Here is a 17154-nt window from a genome sequence, read left to right on the forward strand (position 1 = left end):
TGACTGCCCTGAGGGCCCCGATGACCACAGGCACCACTGTGGTCTTCACCTTCCAGGCCCTCTCCAGTTCCTCCCTGAGGCCCTGGTATTTCTCTAGTTTCTCGTGCTCCTTTTTCCTGATGTTGCAGTCGCTTGGTATTGCTACATCTACCACAACGGCTTTCCTCTGTTGTTTATCCACTACGACAATGTCTGGTTGGTTCGCCATTACCAACCAGACATTGGTAATATATATATATATATATATATATATATATATATATATATATATATATATATATAATCACATGGAGTTGCCCCCACTGGGAGAGCACATGAAGGGCAGTTTAACATGTCTTTTATGTATTATAATACTCGCAGGATGTACCCCGGTGCCCTGACTGATTCTAAAACAAGCCGAGGGTATATAAACCCAAAAGGTGTACGTGCATATATGTTTTTCTTAATGAGAGGTTGGATTCCACATTTCACTTTGGAGAGAAATTCCCTCAAGCGTGTAATCCTGAAAAATGCAAATGACAGCAAAAGTGCATATTCATAGAACGAAAATGGAGTCCTCATCTTTCCTAATAACACTGTGGGGGGCCTTTTGTGGATTTCTTTGAGCATATTTACACTGAGTAGGAGGGACTTTCAGGGTTAGAAGGTGGTTTGTACATGCTCTAAACCACAAAGAGACACTGTTATTGAATAAATTATGACTTTTTTTTTTCTAAATGTATGATTAATATGTCATCCTTGCAACTCGGTTATCTTCACAGCGAACCATCTTTGTGAAGCTGTATTCCCGCATGCAACACCAGCTACGAAGAGAACGTGTGAGCAGAGAGACAGGAGGGGGAAGAGAAATGGGAATGAGGTAAAAGTGCTGAGAGATTGTCAGGAAAACACCAAGGGAGGGCTGCACAGAAAAGCCTCAAAGTGGAAGTTGTAACTCTGCAATGGCGCGACTCCGAGGTGAGTGTTCAGGCTTGGTGCTGTAAAGGGCAGCGCGGAGCTTACTTTGATTGAATCAATTGCTCTGTGTAAGTAGCTGCTGGTGTCGGCCTCCCCGGGGTGACAGAGAGGTCTGCAGAGAGTGAACCAATCCAGCCATCCATGGCAAGAGAACAAGAAGAATTAAGAGAGCAATGCATCATAGCTGTAGCAACCAGTGATGTGAAGCAGACTGTATTTATTGACTCATTGACTGTATTGATTGTCTCAATTGATGAAAAGTTCAGAGACAAAGCACAGACACACAGTGAGTTATGCAAAACAAAAAATAATAAGGTGATGGGTTATGGTGCTTCAGTGCTTGGGCAAATGGCTAATTTCACAGCAAAACCCTGTTGATCATGCCTTTGCTAATAAACTTCATGTTACACCACATTTACCAGGCAGAAACTGTCTCGTTCAAGTTAAGCACATACAGTAATGGCTTGGTAATTTACCTGGGCCTGTATGTGGCTTTACCTTGACAGCAAATTCTGTCTGACATTGACTTTGTTCCAGCGGCAGCAGTTTATTTAACACACCATTAATCTCTAATGACAGAGGACCGTGCTGCAGCAGATGTTTGGTAACAAACTCCTGCTCGGTCCTGCGGTGTTGCTTTTCCCCCTTGTTGACATGTATTATGTGACAAAAGAAGGGTCATAAGGAAAACAGAAGGATAGCAGTTAGCTGGCTAGGTTCTGGCAGATGTGCAAGAAAAGTATGGGCTCATTTCTAAAATTAAAACAGGGCAACAGAAACTTTTGCATTAAAGTGTACGGTCATCAGTATGCTAATGTTTAATACTGCTCTGAAAAAATCCAATACTTGAAAGATGGCCAGTGTGATCTAGCTAGTCACTTGAATTTTTGTGCAATTATTAATTGCCAAGCAACCAGAGCAGTGGCAGAACAGAGTAAGTGAACACTTTAGTAAACTTACAAGGATTGTTTCCACTCACAATATGGTCAACATGAAGGATGAGCTCATGTCAAAGTAAAATAGTACTTTATATGTTCTCCTTTCTGTCTTCCAAAGCAGCAAGACCTTGTAAAAAAAATAATACAGGGCACTTCATGGCCTTGATAGTTGAAATAGAATATCTTTTTTGTGCTGGATGCTGGTGAGTGGGTGTGAGGGCAACAAATAGCAGGAAAGTAAAGGGAGAAGAAACGGGCAGAGTTTACCCTTAGGGCTTATGAGGTAAGGACACTTAACTCATCACATGCATTGCCATAGTCAATGTGATTTTTATCAATTATATGCTTTAAAAACAAAATGAATAAATCATCTCATTTACACAAATATAAATATATTTTATGTTTAGTATACACAATAATGATTTGCCAACTTCAAGAAAAAGCATGTCAGTAAACTCTTGCTAATGGATACACAAACTGCAAGGAGAGCCATGATTGATTGGGGCACTCAAGTACTCTCTTAAGATGAAGTGGGACAATGGTTGTTTGAGTGAGAAGGCTGGTGGTGTGGCTCAGCGGTGCCATGCTAGTCCTGAGAGCTACGAGAAACACTGTCCTCCTCTAGCTCCCATTCAAAGTTCTGGCCAGTCATTTGGTAGAACATCATGTTAAAGGGTTTGTAGAACTTGTGCAGCCGCCGAATCACATCCGGGTCTATTTTGGGGTGAGTTCTTCCTTTGGACTTTCCAAGGCACCTGGGGGTGCTGCTGTCCTCTGGCTTCTTTAGACATGGGAATCCCTTAGTTTTATTGAAGTAGAAGTGTTTATCTGTGACAATCCGCTTTAAGCCCAAGAAGTCCTGCACTTTAGCCATTTCTCCGGCAGGGTCCACGATCAGACGCTCCCCACTTACAAAGTGCATCTGGGAAAGAGGGAAATACTGCATCCAGCTCTCCAGGTGAAGTGCATATATTCCAATACGCAAAGCACTCCAAGAGGCATCAATAAGCCCCAGCGTCCGGTTCTTAAAAGCCAGAACCTCAAAGGTGGGGATCTCGGGTTTCTTAGATAAGGTCTGTGTATAGTCTGAAATGGCTCTAGTGACAGGATTACGCACAACAATAATAAGCTTGATGTCCTTGGCCATGGAGTGGATGCGCTTGGGGGCATGGTTAGTCACAAAATAGCTGGGTGTCTTCTCCATGGTGATCTGCCCCTCCAGCGTAGAAGGCATCAGGTCTCTGGGAACAGAGAGAACACAAAAAAGAGCAGCTTAGGATAACATTATTCCCAACACCTCTTGCAGTGTAAATACAACACCCAAGGACATGGTGAAAGCAAATTTTGTACATTTATTAGCAGAGTATTATTTGAAATTACAAGGGGAAAAGAACTGGTATTATCACTGGACATTATGTTGTAAGGAGAAACATACAGCTAATTACATCCATGGAGTAATATGCCAGAGATAAAAGAAGGAAGATGAAACGGCAGGCAAGCAAGTATGCTCATTGCTTAATTGACTCCATCTGTGTTACTCCAGGAGCTGTTTTGGAACTTTAATAATGAGTTCACTGCATATCATTAATACTGGGGTGCCTGGGGTATTGTTTTGTCATACATTTATTATGCATGCCAGGCTCAAACTCCGTGCAGGCAGTTTTATTTCTTACCCACATGTACTTCCATTGCAATAGGTGAAAGCAGCTCCTTCTTCCCCCCTGTACTACATATAAGGTTACATGGAAGGCAGCTATAATTAATTATCAAATTAAAGGAAATGATTCCTAGTTTGCTGGCAATGGCCTGAAGTTGAGATATTTATTTGGGGGGTAATGGGAAGCTATTTGCAGTTGCTCTAAATGTTCTGTTCAGCTCACCAGGCCTGTAATATAATATGTACAGCATGACAGAGCAAGGGAAAATGTTCTTTCTGTGGTTTACATTTTTATGTCAATAATAAAGCATAGCGATTGCCATGGGCGAAACCTTATCAAATGTTTACACTCATGTTCGTTTCAATCCGTGTGGTTTTCTTTGTTTGTAGGCTATGTGATTTAGTGCTAAATTGGTATACTAAATCCTGTGTGAGACATGCAGATTATTTAACAACTAACACATATGAACACAGCTCCTGCTTCATTTTTTGATGTGGTGTAAAATGAAGCAGGAGCAAGGACTGTGCTTTTGAAAATGTGTGCACAACCAGTCAGCCATCCTGAAAGTCTGCAAGAACTTCTCCATCATTCTAGTATTAAAGCTTTCCCCCCCATGCCCCTCTTGCAGGAGTATGTTTTTTCCATTACACTGCCCTGCACCACAAACCCACAGTTGTTACCATATAGTCACATCAATCATTTGCATCTTGGACATATTCTAAATTAACTGTTCTCCAAGAAAGAATCCAATTTAGTCTGCTAAACATAAGAGCTGTTATGCACATATCGACCCCCCTCACACACATTCATCCATGGACACTGGGCTGAAAGTCTCACAAGTGGCCTGGTAATTGCATCTCAGTAGCAGTATTGCCTTCCTGATGGGTAATTTCCCTCTGGATTATGTTTGTCTCTTGACAGTATAGAACTGTGGTTACTTCTGGGCCTGTAATGGGATATCAAACATATCTACAGATAGCTTGGTGACTAGAAAGAGTATTAGTTTTCATTATATTTCCTCACTCGCCACCCCCTTCCCTCTAGAGTAATGAATGGCTAAAGATTTTTGTAACCTTTCAAGGACTTTGGCGCTGTCTGCTATTCAACTCCAAAGTACAGTGGGAGGTCTGAGGGTGCAACATCAACATGGAGTGGAAAAATAAATAAAACTCTAATATATCACCTCAAATCACCTTGAAGCAACCAATATGGACATGAGGTGTAATATCTCACTGGCAATCTTTGGAGCATATCCAATTGACAGGACAGATGTGCACTGTTCAAGGTTATTTTTTTAAAGCATGTACATAAAGCCCTCTTCCTAATCATGCTCAGTGCTTATTGTCAAACATTTAATTATACAACAATGGAAACGGTACAAGCAAAGTACTTTGTCATTGTGCTTTTGATTGGGAATCAGTCATGGATCATGTACGTCTAAAATGTCAGTGGGATGGTGAGGCGGGATGGAAATCAAAACGCTGATAAACAAGCTAATTTCTTCATGCATGGCAAATGTCTCCTCTGGCCTTGCAGTCTAGTGGAACTGAAGTAAACACGAGCAAACAGTTAACTCTCACTTTTTTCCTCTCTCTGCATCAGCTGCTCTGCTCAAGCACAGGTCATTCAGGTGGGTAGTTAGATAAAATCCATAGCGCTAAAGAGGCCTTCGTGGCCATCTGCTGTTTACTGCTTCACATTGAGAATATAACACACAACATTTATTTTCTTGCATTCACATGTCCATATATTTATTTACATAGCAAACAGAAGTGTGAAGACACACTTATGGAGCCCCATGCTCTTTAATGAGTAATATTTAATGCTCAGTGCTTTAGAAGCATGAGTCATTCATCAAGAATTGCTGGCAAAAACTTTATTACATTTAGGAAAATAATAACCTAAGCAATACATTAATATTAAGACTATGTTACTCTTTTAAATTATATTTCCCCTGTTGAATTAGGGTTGTGTACAAGAACTTGGCTGGAAATTCCACTTCACACCTACTGTTTGTACAATTCAAACCTGGAGAATGCCCAGTCATCTTCAAAGGCTGATTCATCATTCAGAATATGCAATAACTGCAATTATATTACATTTTTATGTTTGTTAAGAGAGATTTTTGGTAGATAATCAAGGTTCCTCCATGTCCAAACACCCACACCAAAAAGGATTGTGGAGGATGCCCAAGTCCTTATTTACAGACATGCATAAATTTGTTGGTACCATTCCACAGTAAACAACAACAAACTACTTCCTCTGAAACAATTTGAAACTGACAAATGTTTAATAGCATCCATTATTATTTATGCCATGGTGATCACAAATCACATTTAGTTGTTTTTTATTACTGATTTGGTTGCATATTATTTGCATAAAAAACTACTGGTGTCACAGTTTCCAGTTTATGTATTTGTATTTAAGGGTAAAAGGTGTATATTGAGGAAGATCACGTCCTGTCAGGTTTTTAAAGTATGTGTGTCATCTTTGATACACTGTAGGTTTGAATAGTTTATGTATATAAGGATCAAGAATGGAACATGTAATATTTCACCGTGTCACTATGGGATACATACATTTTTCCTTAATCTTAATGTTTCGCTATTTTAATATTGAAGGATCAACTGATGGAGTACAAATAAAATTAACAAAATGGTTTAAAATGACATAGATAGTGACAGGAAGTGACCTTGCTGCTAAGCTTAGAAGGTCTTACACGGCTTGCTTAACTCTTTTTTAATCATCCACATTATGCATCTCCTCAACCTTGCTCCATGAACAACATAGCTTTTAATAATAACACCAGCTGTGGCAACAGGAACATGAAGCTGCTTCGGATTCCTGAAGTCTTTACCTTGTATATGGACATTTAGAAGCATATTTCTTATGCCCTCGCAGAGCTCTCACCTAGACTTTCTCTAGTCCGTCTTCTATGATCTCTATTGATGCCAATAGCTCATATTTACTTGTGAGTAAATGATAAAGCAAGACAGGGAAATGAAAATCCCCCTCTAATTTATATTGATCAAATTTTAGCTGTTTAATATCAGTGGGTTAAAGTTCCTCTGTGTAATGTCAACTAGAATCCACTTTTCTACAGGAGAACACTCATAACAAGCCTGAAAGTTCATGAAGTGCATAACTTGGAGAAAGTTTCACTGAAATACAAGCATCTCATTTTAGTAAATATAAAAAAAGTAAATATATATTGACTCAGTAAAAGAGAACATCTTATTTTTAAAGATAGAATTACATTTAAGCCTGTAGTATAGAATAAGATTGATGTGATGAAAGACATTTCATCACAAATGAGAAAAAAAGACATTTCAGTAATTTTATATACAAAATATGTTTCTTTCTAAGCTACACTGTCAGTAATTTTTTTTTCTTTGACTGCAGGCAAACAATTTAGATTTAAGGAGTATGTGAATTTTTTATTGTATTATCCAATGTAGTACTGACAGTATCAATCGGGTTTGAACATCCATTTCTAAACAGAAGTCAATGTGGACATTTGAAGGGAAAGATATGGTGGGCAGCTTGCAATGAATAACACAAATAATTTCCCAGGAGTGACATGTTTGTGATTAGAGCAGCATACGTAAACAAACAAAAAAAATCATTTCAGGGCAAAAAGGAGAAAACCCCTCTCCCCCAAAACCTAGTCAAATGAATCATTTGTTCCTTAGCTCTCGACGATGGATGCGTACATGTTTGAGGAGGAAAGTTATCAGAGCGGGGTAAAGTAACAGCACATCTGACCTCAGCACTTGAGCATTGTGTTAGTATTTCTTTGGGGGTCAAGACTTAAAGCTACTCACTAGATATAATTCTGTAGTATTCTGAAAGGAGGAGAGCTATTGAAGATTATTTATTTGGTCAATCAATGAATAAAAAATACTCTTGTGACTCCAGGAATGAAACTTGGACCAGAGGGAGGTTTTCCAACTCTTGCATTACCAAGATTAAAAGGATACTGCCTTGCCGATATTTACATTAAGTTTTTTTATCCTTATTTTCCATCGCAATCTTTACACACTGTCAATTTATTTCTTGGCTTTTTTAAAAACTGCATCTTCTATATAGCATCCTTTGCCTTAATAGTTTAATCCTATGGCCTTTCAAACTAAATATGTGTAAAAATAGATGTGAACACTGTTTCTTTTTTCTTTATTTGAAGACATGAAAAGAGGCAATATGATAGAGCATATTAAATATTTTATCAGCGTGCTACAGCTTTTGAGCAGCAGTGAGAAAGAGGCAGAAAAATCAGGCCAAGACCGCTCGTCATCCTTCAAGTACAGGCACTTTGTCTTACACTATATATATATATATATATATATATATATATATATATATATATATATATATATATAGTATATTTAGTTTTTCTGTGTTCCATTAATTTTTTTATTTTTTATTTTACATTGGAGGCCGAATAAACTCAACTGATCAAAAAGCAATACCACTCTTGTGCATCATCATTTGGGCAATGATTCAACAGCAGCAAACCAGTTCTCAAATCACATGTTTAGGACATACTGACCTTGCTCCTTTGAACATATGATCACAAAATCATTGGTATATGATCCTAGTAACAATGTAGATTTCACTAGAAGCAAAGAATTGTTATAGGTTTTCAGTTCCATTTTATTTCCTTGACCTACTTGTTTGCAATTAAACATGATTGCATTTGCTGTGTTTTAGACCTTCATGCAGTTTCTCTCCAGTCTTGCAAAAGATTCTCTGAACAGTGCAGCAAATTATTTTCACATTTATGCAGATTACTGTTCTCAATGGTGTCTGGCAAAGCTGTGTTATAATAGCAGCAATATTCCTTTTAGCACTGCCGTATCTCTGGAGTTGACGTCATTAACGCTTTGAAAGATGCAGAAGACATGCAGTTACTGTCTGCACTGTGACATAGCTGTAAAAATTACAGTTCAGTTTTAAACCACATTTTTTCTTCCCAATAAAGTCACTTTTTGTTTGTCTTTCATATGAAATCCTTATTAAATGCATTGAGATATTGGGTATTTGACTTAATGAGAAAAAAGTTAAAGCATATGAATATGTTCGCTATCAATGCATGTATTGCATTTCTTCTTTTTTTGTAGGAAAAAAGAGTGTCAATCATACTGGCATAGACCTTTAAAACATTGTTATTTTTTATTGCATTTATTTTAGCAATGTTATACACGTTGCACTGCAGAAAAAATAAGAGTATAACAAATTAAAACATCAAAAACCTTCCTCTCTCTAAATAGGCTCATAATCTTGTACTTCTGCAGAAACTGTGGACTTGAATATTTGAGGACAACAGTGACAGCTGGTCCTGATCAAAACCTTATTCCCTACTCTCTTCCTGAGTTTCCCCCAAAGACCTTCCCACTTCCAACAGTGGATAAGCCAGGTACTTCTATGCTCGCATCACCAGACTGTAGTGCTGAGATCTGAAGCTCGGCTCAGATGGCCATTGGAAGTAGAAGACTGATATAAATTAAGACAATTGGGGAAATAAAGCGAATGTTTAGGAACATGCCATTCATTTCCATTGTTCTGTTCTTAATAGTATGAGCCAGGAATTATTGTATTATGCAATCAAATCCAGATAGAAAATGTGAACAATCTTATCTTGGATTCCAGACCGGGAGATTTCTTCCTTTTTTAAACCCCTGTTTCTAATCTTGTCATCATTGCCTACAGAAGAGCTCTGATTTCTCCTCATAAATCTAGAAATAAACATAAAGCACAGATCCTTATATAATAGTTCATCTGTGCAGTAGAAGAACTTCAATGTGTCATTTTTCTTGAAGATTATCTTCTTTTTTGTTCTTTACTTGTTTGCCTCTTACTTTATCCCATGATGCCCTGATGGGAGCACTTCAGGATAAAATTCCCCCTGTTTGATCTGCATTGACCTCAATACTTACCCACTGATAGTCACAGCTAAAACGAAGGCTTTCATGACATCTTAGTTCCCTTGCCAGAGGATCACAAAACAACCACATTTGCTAATTTTGTGGTCAGAACAAAAACAGACACCTTCCAAGGACACATTTGAAAGGCTATATAGAAAATGAAATAGTACAATTAACAGGCGAGTCCATACAAAACAAAGATTTCAGTTCTTTTGTTCTTTACACTGATTACAGTATTCCCAGAGCTACTTTATAGCATATGAAGGACAAACATTTGTTGTTGTTTTTTGCCTCCTCCAGTGATATTCACTTACAGCCTTATCAAAATGCATATTAGTTGAAAGAAAAGCACAAAAAAGCTACTCTAATTGAAAGTCACACCTGAGTACATCAGAGTCAAAGGCTGAAATTTACATCCTGGAAATGTAGCAGATCCTGTTCAGTTGAGCAGAACCAATTAATATGACAGTTTGGACATGATAGATTTGCTAGCCTGAGAAAACTGGCTGAATCCAATCATTTAAGTTGGCCGCTGACAGAACTCTGCACCTGTTTAACTGCAGCATGTGGGATACTGGTTCAAATGAACAATCGCGCAAACAATGATTTATTTATTTTATTTTTTTATGTGCTACCTTCATATTAGTTGACACTCTTGCCAATTAACTGTTATAACGGCCTGAGATATAAATCTTTAACATAAGAAGGTTTCTGGTATTTCTAAGGACACGATGCTCTGTTACAGAATTCCACATTACAATAAGATAAAAGATCAAAAATTGTGTATAAGAAAACTAACAAAACCATTGCACATTGCCAAATTAATTAAAATGTCCCCAAATGACACATCTGTGATTCACATTGTTTCTTAAAGCAGGTGATTAATTTTAAGCGTCACATGCAGATAAATATTAATTATTTGTACAGTATGTGACTCTACCAATGTACTCCTCATATTAGGTGCATCAAATGTTGGTAAAACTCTTTAAACAATGAAATAGAAATCATAGTCACTATTTTCCTATCCTTTTTGTGTTTCATTACTGTAGGTCAGTGTGACACTCAAAAGGAGAACGCTTCAGGGCGTTTTGCGGACAACAAGTGAAAATGACTAGAAGACAGATGGAATTATTTTAGCTGTCTTTGCCTTCACAAGAAGTATACAGCAGCTCACAAAAATACTAAAATCTCTATCACCATTACAGATCTTTCTCCATTTCCATCTCACATGGTTCTCTTTGAACTTCTATTATACTAAAGCCCTGACACCCCTTAAGTAAGTACTTTTACTATATATAAATATAATGTAAGAATATTTTTATACCTGGCATTAGTAGTGTAATTTAAATGAATCAATAATAAAACCATAAGCAGTTTTATTACAGGAAGTGCTACAAATGTCTTAAAATTGTCCATAAGAAGACTCTGTGAATAGAGGTTTATGCATAGATTAAACTATTTCACTTGTGTTGCGGCTTTTCGTTCTCTGAAAGAAAATGTAAAACAAAAAAAGGGTGTGAGATGTTTTCTCTGTGATTTTTAGCTGTTAACTGGTCAGCAACTAAATGTGACAAAACAGAAATGATTTTCTCTCCTGAGGAGGGGAGCCAGTCACTCTATCTGGCAGATTGCTGGTGTGTGGTGTTAGATTTTGATCATATTTATGAGACTGCTCTGATAGTCCTTTGTAAACAACATATTTCATTTTAAATATGGTGGGACTCGAATGATAAGTGCCAGTGTATCATGTTTATGTTGTCTTATATTCTTGCCATTGATGTGCTCACTTTGCTTTAACGTTTTTGATTCTTTGAATGCGATTTAGGGTTATGGTTTATCAAACGTAAGGAACATATATCTCATATGTCCTTGAGCACATGTGTTTTGCATTCAACAAATATTAAGGAAACTAAATAAGAAAAAGAATAACAAAGAGTATTTTAACAATAAATACCTTGTTCCCTTGTTTTCTTTTTACAACATGTGCAGCAGTGCCAATGCACCTTCAGTTCAACTGTTTTGCACAATCCCAAGATGCTTTTCCAGAGGATTTAGTTCATTGAATTATTCACCTTAAATTATTGATATCCACTGTGCTGCCAGTAGTGGAATATAGTGAGGTAGGACTAAAAGATAGCAAAAATGACACTGGGAAGAAAGTCTTTGTCAGTGTGTAATTTGGTATCCTTATCAACTTTATTAAATTTAGATCTCTGTTCCTAAACACTTTAAGTCATTGACCACTAATGGATTTGCACTCTCTGTCTCGATTGTTGGCTCACGCTGATAAGCTTTTCACATTAGTGACAGCATCAGCCTTTCAAGCTCTTAAGATCGACAGAACCAACATTAGGGAAACGACTTCCTTCCTAAACAGTTTTTATGGCAATATAAATGTTGGTTAGACCTTCATAAAAATAAATTTCAGAACTTTTACAAAAAGTCAATTTCAAACTCTTTACAGTTTTCTTCCATTAGACGTTTGATGTCTTATTAAGTCCAGATGGTATGTGTAGTTAGCTGAATCGAAAAGAGTGTCACAGTGGCATGAAGTCACCATTTATTGTTGCAAAATCAGCAAGAAGTGGAGCCAGATTACTCAGATTAAACAATAATGCTGGATAATCCCAGTTTTCTGATCCTAAAGAATTACACAAAGCATTCAACAGCACAATATTTATCTGTCTGCAGCCTGCTTTCACAAAGCTCTTGGCTGCCCTGCAGCATCTGGTTAGAAAGGGGTTGCTGTCTGTTTGTGCTGCTGGTGTATTCAATTAGCACCCAAACCACCATACCTCTCTTTAGCACAGGGGTTCACCAACAGTCACGGAGCAAGTTCTCAAAATAGCCAATGTCATTAGGGAGCACTGCCAAATAAATAATTTCATTTAATGTTTTTACATTGAAGTAATAACATTTGTTTATATTTAGAATAAAAAAAGTAAATTATAAAAAAAAAATTAAAATAAATTGCTTTATGCATAAAACTTTTTTATGGTTAAAGTTCAGAACTGCGCAGACGCTTGCAGGATATTATCGGAGGGCAGCAGCGCCTGCAGCTGTACGGCTGCATCCACTTTGTCTACCTTAAGATTTTCTTTAAAGTAAAAAAAGAAAATAATAATTTCTGAAATTTTTATTACCGAACCCTCTTTACAATTAACTAAATTGTGGAGAAAAAAAAAGACCTTATGTATCAAAACATCTTGTACCTAGCGCACATCTGAGTCTGTGGAGGTCAAAGGGCACGCCAAGACTTAAATCTTATTGGTCAGTTTGCTTTTGTTTATTTGCCAGGTTGGCGCTTTTTCTGTAAGCTAAAACTGAATGAGCAGAGTTTGAACCTCCCGTAGTTCTAAGAGCGGTTTGGATCCCGGCGGAACTTTTTACCGTGTTCGGTTCTGGTGGGTTGCCGTGTTATGAACTTGTTTGATGTTTCCCGAACTGGAGAGCTGATGGGTCACCCGCTAGCTGACATCTGCTGCTCTTCCTGAGCATCTCAGACAGCAGGTTAAACAATTTAATTTAGTCTTAATGTTCCCCAAAAGAGTAAAAATTAAGCAAACATTGTTGCTTCACCTTCTCCTCCTTTGAACGTCTGATACAACCTGGACCTAGGAATCAACGTCCTCCTCTTTCCGTGGATCACACGAGTAGGCTTCGCTTCCATGTCTTTATTATTTAGCGTCGTTTGTGTAAAAGAAAAAGGGGTGCGCTGCTTTAGTGGTTTAGGTTTGTGCTGGTTTTGTGCAACGCGCACATGATGCGCATTGGAGAGATGGTTGTGCTCCTGCAGGTCAGGTGCAGTGATAGTTTTGTGCCTTCCGATATGTCGGACATTTTTTCTCGACATCTGCTGATGTCAGCCAATAGGTGACCCGTCAGCTTTTAAGTTCGCAAAACCACAAAAAAAGCTAATAAACCGGCAACCTGCCAGAACTGCGCTCACTGTAAAATGCTCAGGCGGGATCTTAGAACAACGGGAGGTTCAAACTCCACTCATTAATTTTTAGCTCACAGAAAAAGCAAACTGACCAATAAGATTTAGGCATGCCCTTTGACCCCCACAGATTCACATATACAAAATATTTTGGCACAAAAGATCTTTTTCTTCTCTCCACAATTTTGTTAATAGTAAAGAGGGTTGGAGAATAAAAAAATACAATACAATAACTTTTTTTTTATTTAAAGGAAAATCTCACAGTGCATACAGCTATACAGCTGCAGATGTGGGCAATTTAGAATCACACAAAAAAGCTCCAAAAGGGAATCAAACTTAAAACTCTGAATTAAGAACTTCTGATCACATAATAGCAATTAACCATATCTGCCATGGTAAATTATTACTGATAACTATTTTCAGTAGTCCCTAACATTAATATGATCAGGCAGCATGTAATCATATATATATATACTATTGTTATAAAGGCTGAGCCAAGAAAATTTATGTCTGTATCAAACAAGTAGCCCTTTGTGTTACTCTGTACCCGTGAAGTAGCTCCCAGTCTCAAAAAGGTTGGTGACCCCTGCTCTAGCACATGAACCCATGAAGCAAAAGTGTGCTGTGTGGAAGAGACACCCTAATTACAAAAAAACAGATTTATTTTTTTTCTGTCAAGAAACCTAATCAAAGTTTTTAGTCAAAGTGATTAAGAAAAGTGTTTTAGGGTGAGAGTTGAGCTAAAAAAAAAGGTCATTGAAAACCCCCCCCACTATAGTTTGCATAAATTTCAGACCATCACATGCAAGAATAAACTATAGATTTTTCAAGTAATCTTCCTTTCAACTTATTTCCATTATTGACAGCACCATTTATGAACCTTTAACATCTCTAAACCTGTCCTGGCCTGTTGCACAGCAGTATTGATTGTAGTGAGGATCATCACATTGTGCTGAGAGGAGAACCATGTTCAATTATATTCAACAACAACAACAAAAAAAAACACCCTTGAAACTTTAAGCAAAGGTAATTTCATTAAGTCCTTTCAAACCATCACACATGCATACACACGTAAATTCCTCCTGAAAGCTATGACACATATCTTGTTTTTGAATTTAGTCCAGTGAAGAATGTGACCGAAATGTTTAAAAAAATGTTTATGGTGCTTTGATTCTGCATAATCAAATTGTAAACATGGTTCAAAGATAATAATATTTACATATTTGTAAAAAAACAGAAGCAGCGATGGAATCATAGCAAACAACACGCTCAGTTACAATTAGCTTTTATGTCAAACTGTGTGTGACAATATGCTGTATGATTTTTATGCCCCTGTAAACTAAGTGATTTTGTTGAGACAGGGATGTTTGGGCTGTAACATCTGGATGTGAGGAAATAGGCTGCTAAGAATGTTATAATCACGCAGACAAGGACTAAGCTGCACCATTAGGAGCTAAGCTGACCTATCAGTCGGGCTTTTGCTAATCCAAATTGTGCTTTAGCTGGCAGAGATTGCTACAGTTCAGACAGACTGTTGGGAGGGGTGGAAAAAAAGGAAACAGTTCACCTGCCATGTGAGCTGCTATCACGGATGAGATATTTATCTGTCAGCATTATGCAAGCACATGAGCAGGGGGTATTTTTTTCCCCACTTAGGAAAGCTCATTTTCGTGATTGATATTACACTTATTCTCCGTGTAAATACCGGCTATGGCCAGTTCAAAATGCCTAAAGCTCGCTTTTACTTTATGCAGATTAAATGGCCGTACCTGTTGTAGCATCATGTTCCAATCAGTTGAGTGACAGTTTTATTTACAGCTGTGACATGAGCACATCTTATGTCAGATTGTGAGTATTTTAATCTGTTTCTGCAATTTAATGGATATGAAAGGCCAGTTCGGCTTGAGGACATCTTTTTTTTTTTTTAATCAAAATTGGACTTTTAAAAAAAGGCCAGCCTATAGGATGACTACTTTATCACAATTTTATGTATGACTACACCTAATATAAGCAGCTCACAGTTTGTTCCATACATGAAACGTGTTACCCGAGCTGACATGGCACTGGGGAAATTAATTTGCCACAGTCATATAATGGTTAGTTATTCAATCACTGTTAGATTTAATCTAACACTATAATCTCTGCGGGCCATTCCTCCTCGCGGAGTGTCGTAGCTGTAAAGACTGAGGGGATAAAAGAATGGATTAGACAGGGAGTCCACTATGAACAGGACCTAACTCTGCAGCACAAGTGGGCTGCTGTCAGAGAGAAAATATGAAAACAGCTCCTAAACAACCGCTCCACTAAATGCCTCTCTTTATAGCAAGAATTACTTCATATCATGGCTTCTGAGCTTTCTGGCTTCTGTCATCTATATTTAATAATTTTCAAGATCAAAGCAAGGCAAGTCCCTTCCCACTCTTCTCACTCAAAAACTCAAAAACTGTTTTACCAGCCGAACAACATTCAAAGCTCTCACTGCACAGAACCCCTCTGCTAGACCTCTGACCTATTTATTATGGTGGTTCTGCTTTATTTCAGATGCTTGCAGCTGCAGCCCCCCAAAAAGATATTCTTTATCACTGAGGAAATGGACAGAAAACACCTCAGCTGTGAAATGGCTGTTATAAGTCATTGAACATCTCACTTGTTTTTAATACTCAAGATGGTGGGTGATATGAGGATGTAATCCTTGAATGGTTCTCGATATACCCCTCAGCCCTTTGAGCAGCTTGTTTGAGCACTTTCAGTAAACCCCGGTACACACCCTTAATCTCCCCTGCAGAGGTAGTTTTACACAGCAAGTGAATCTGCTATAAACACACAACAAATGCAGGATAATGTTTTGGAGATATACAGATTAGCTTCTGTAATCCAGACTGCCAAAGGGAGAGCTTAAAGAGAAAAGTGTCAACTGTTTATATATAGAATAAAACCTAGTATTAAACCTTAATCTTTAAAAGCTATTTTCTATTGTCACATGTTTAGGTTCATTCTAATGGAAGAATCAGGTTCATTTGTTCAAATTTAAGTGATACAGGCAACCCAAGCTTCTTTTTGAAGATTTTCAACTTTGTTTAAGCTAGTTTTTGAATAAAATTTAATTAGTTTTTATTCTGTAAATCACACAAAAAAATAAAACATCTGGCTTTTAAACAGATGCAAAAGTACGTTTTTTTTTTTTTTTTTGCGGCACTCCCACCCAAGTTATTCTTTTGGGATCTGCTGAACTGCTAATTTAATTGGACAAGTTCATGTGAAAAAATAAGAGTGAAAAACACATATCACTTCTATTAGTTATATTATTAAAGCCAAAACAAAACACTGTTTGCAACTACTCCTACTTGTGAAAGAATCCTGTTCTGTTTTGAAATGTTGTTATATTCCACAATGACAAATTAGAGGGGGTGTGTGCAAAGATTGGAGGCTAGTGGGTGATAGATTTTAAAATTTACTCTTTGATTAAATCCCGGCACAGAAGTTTTACTTTATTGTTCCCACAAACTGCTTTGAGCGTCACAAGACCTCATTTCACTGATTCATAAAAGCAAAGGCGGGCACAAAATAATGTCTGAATTTCAGCACACTTGGCCCACTTAACATGATTTATTTGCGTTGTTTGAGATGGTGGGTATTTTGACTCATGTATTAAACAATATTCATGCTGTCAAAGGCTGTAGGTTCCAAAAGGTCTGTGCATGAGCAGCCATGCAGTATGTGTAAATGGGACGGGCTCT

General features: G+C 37.6%; 1 protein-coding gene and 1 long non-coding RNA gene across 2 annotated transcripts in view; one reads left to right on the forward strand and one right to left on the reverse strand.

Annotated features, from left to right (window-relative positions):
* The first annotated feature begins 319 nt into the window (after window positions 1–319).
* On the forward strand, window positions 320–1371 carry LOC114160469 (uncharacterized). Its single transcript, XR_003598769.1, has 2 exons — window positions 320–957; window positions 1034–1371. It is a non-coding gene; the product is annotated as an uncharacterized LOC114160469 (long non-coding RNA).
* Window positions 1155–17154, reverse strand: part of hs3st4 (heparan sulfate (glucosamine) 3-O-sulfotransferase 4) — an 80834-nt gene continuing 64834 nt past the window's right edge. Inside the window, exon 2 of the mRNA XM_028043070.1 lies at window positions 1155–3136. Within this exon, the coding sequence (XP_027898871.1) occupies window positions 2482–3136 (655 nt within the window). The 3' untranslated portion in view covers window positions 1155–2481. The remainder of the gene's footprint in view (window positions 3137–17154) is intronic.

This window comes from Xiphophorus couchianus, chromosome 16 (genome assembly GCF_001444195.1).
Source record: "Xiphophorus couchianus chromosome 16, X_couchianus-1.0, whole genome shotgun sequence".
Lineage (NCBI taxonomy): Eukaryota > Metazoa > Chordata > Actinopteri > Cyprinodontiformes > Poeciliidae > Xiphophorus > Xiphophorus couchianus.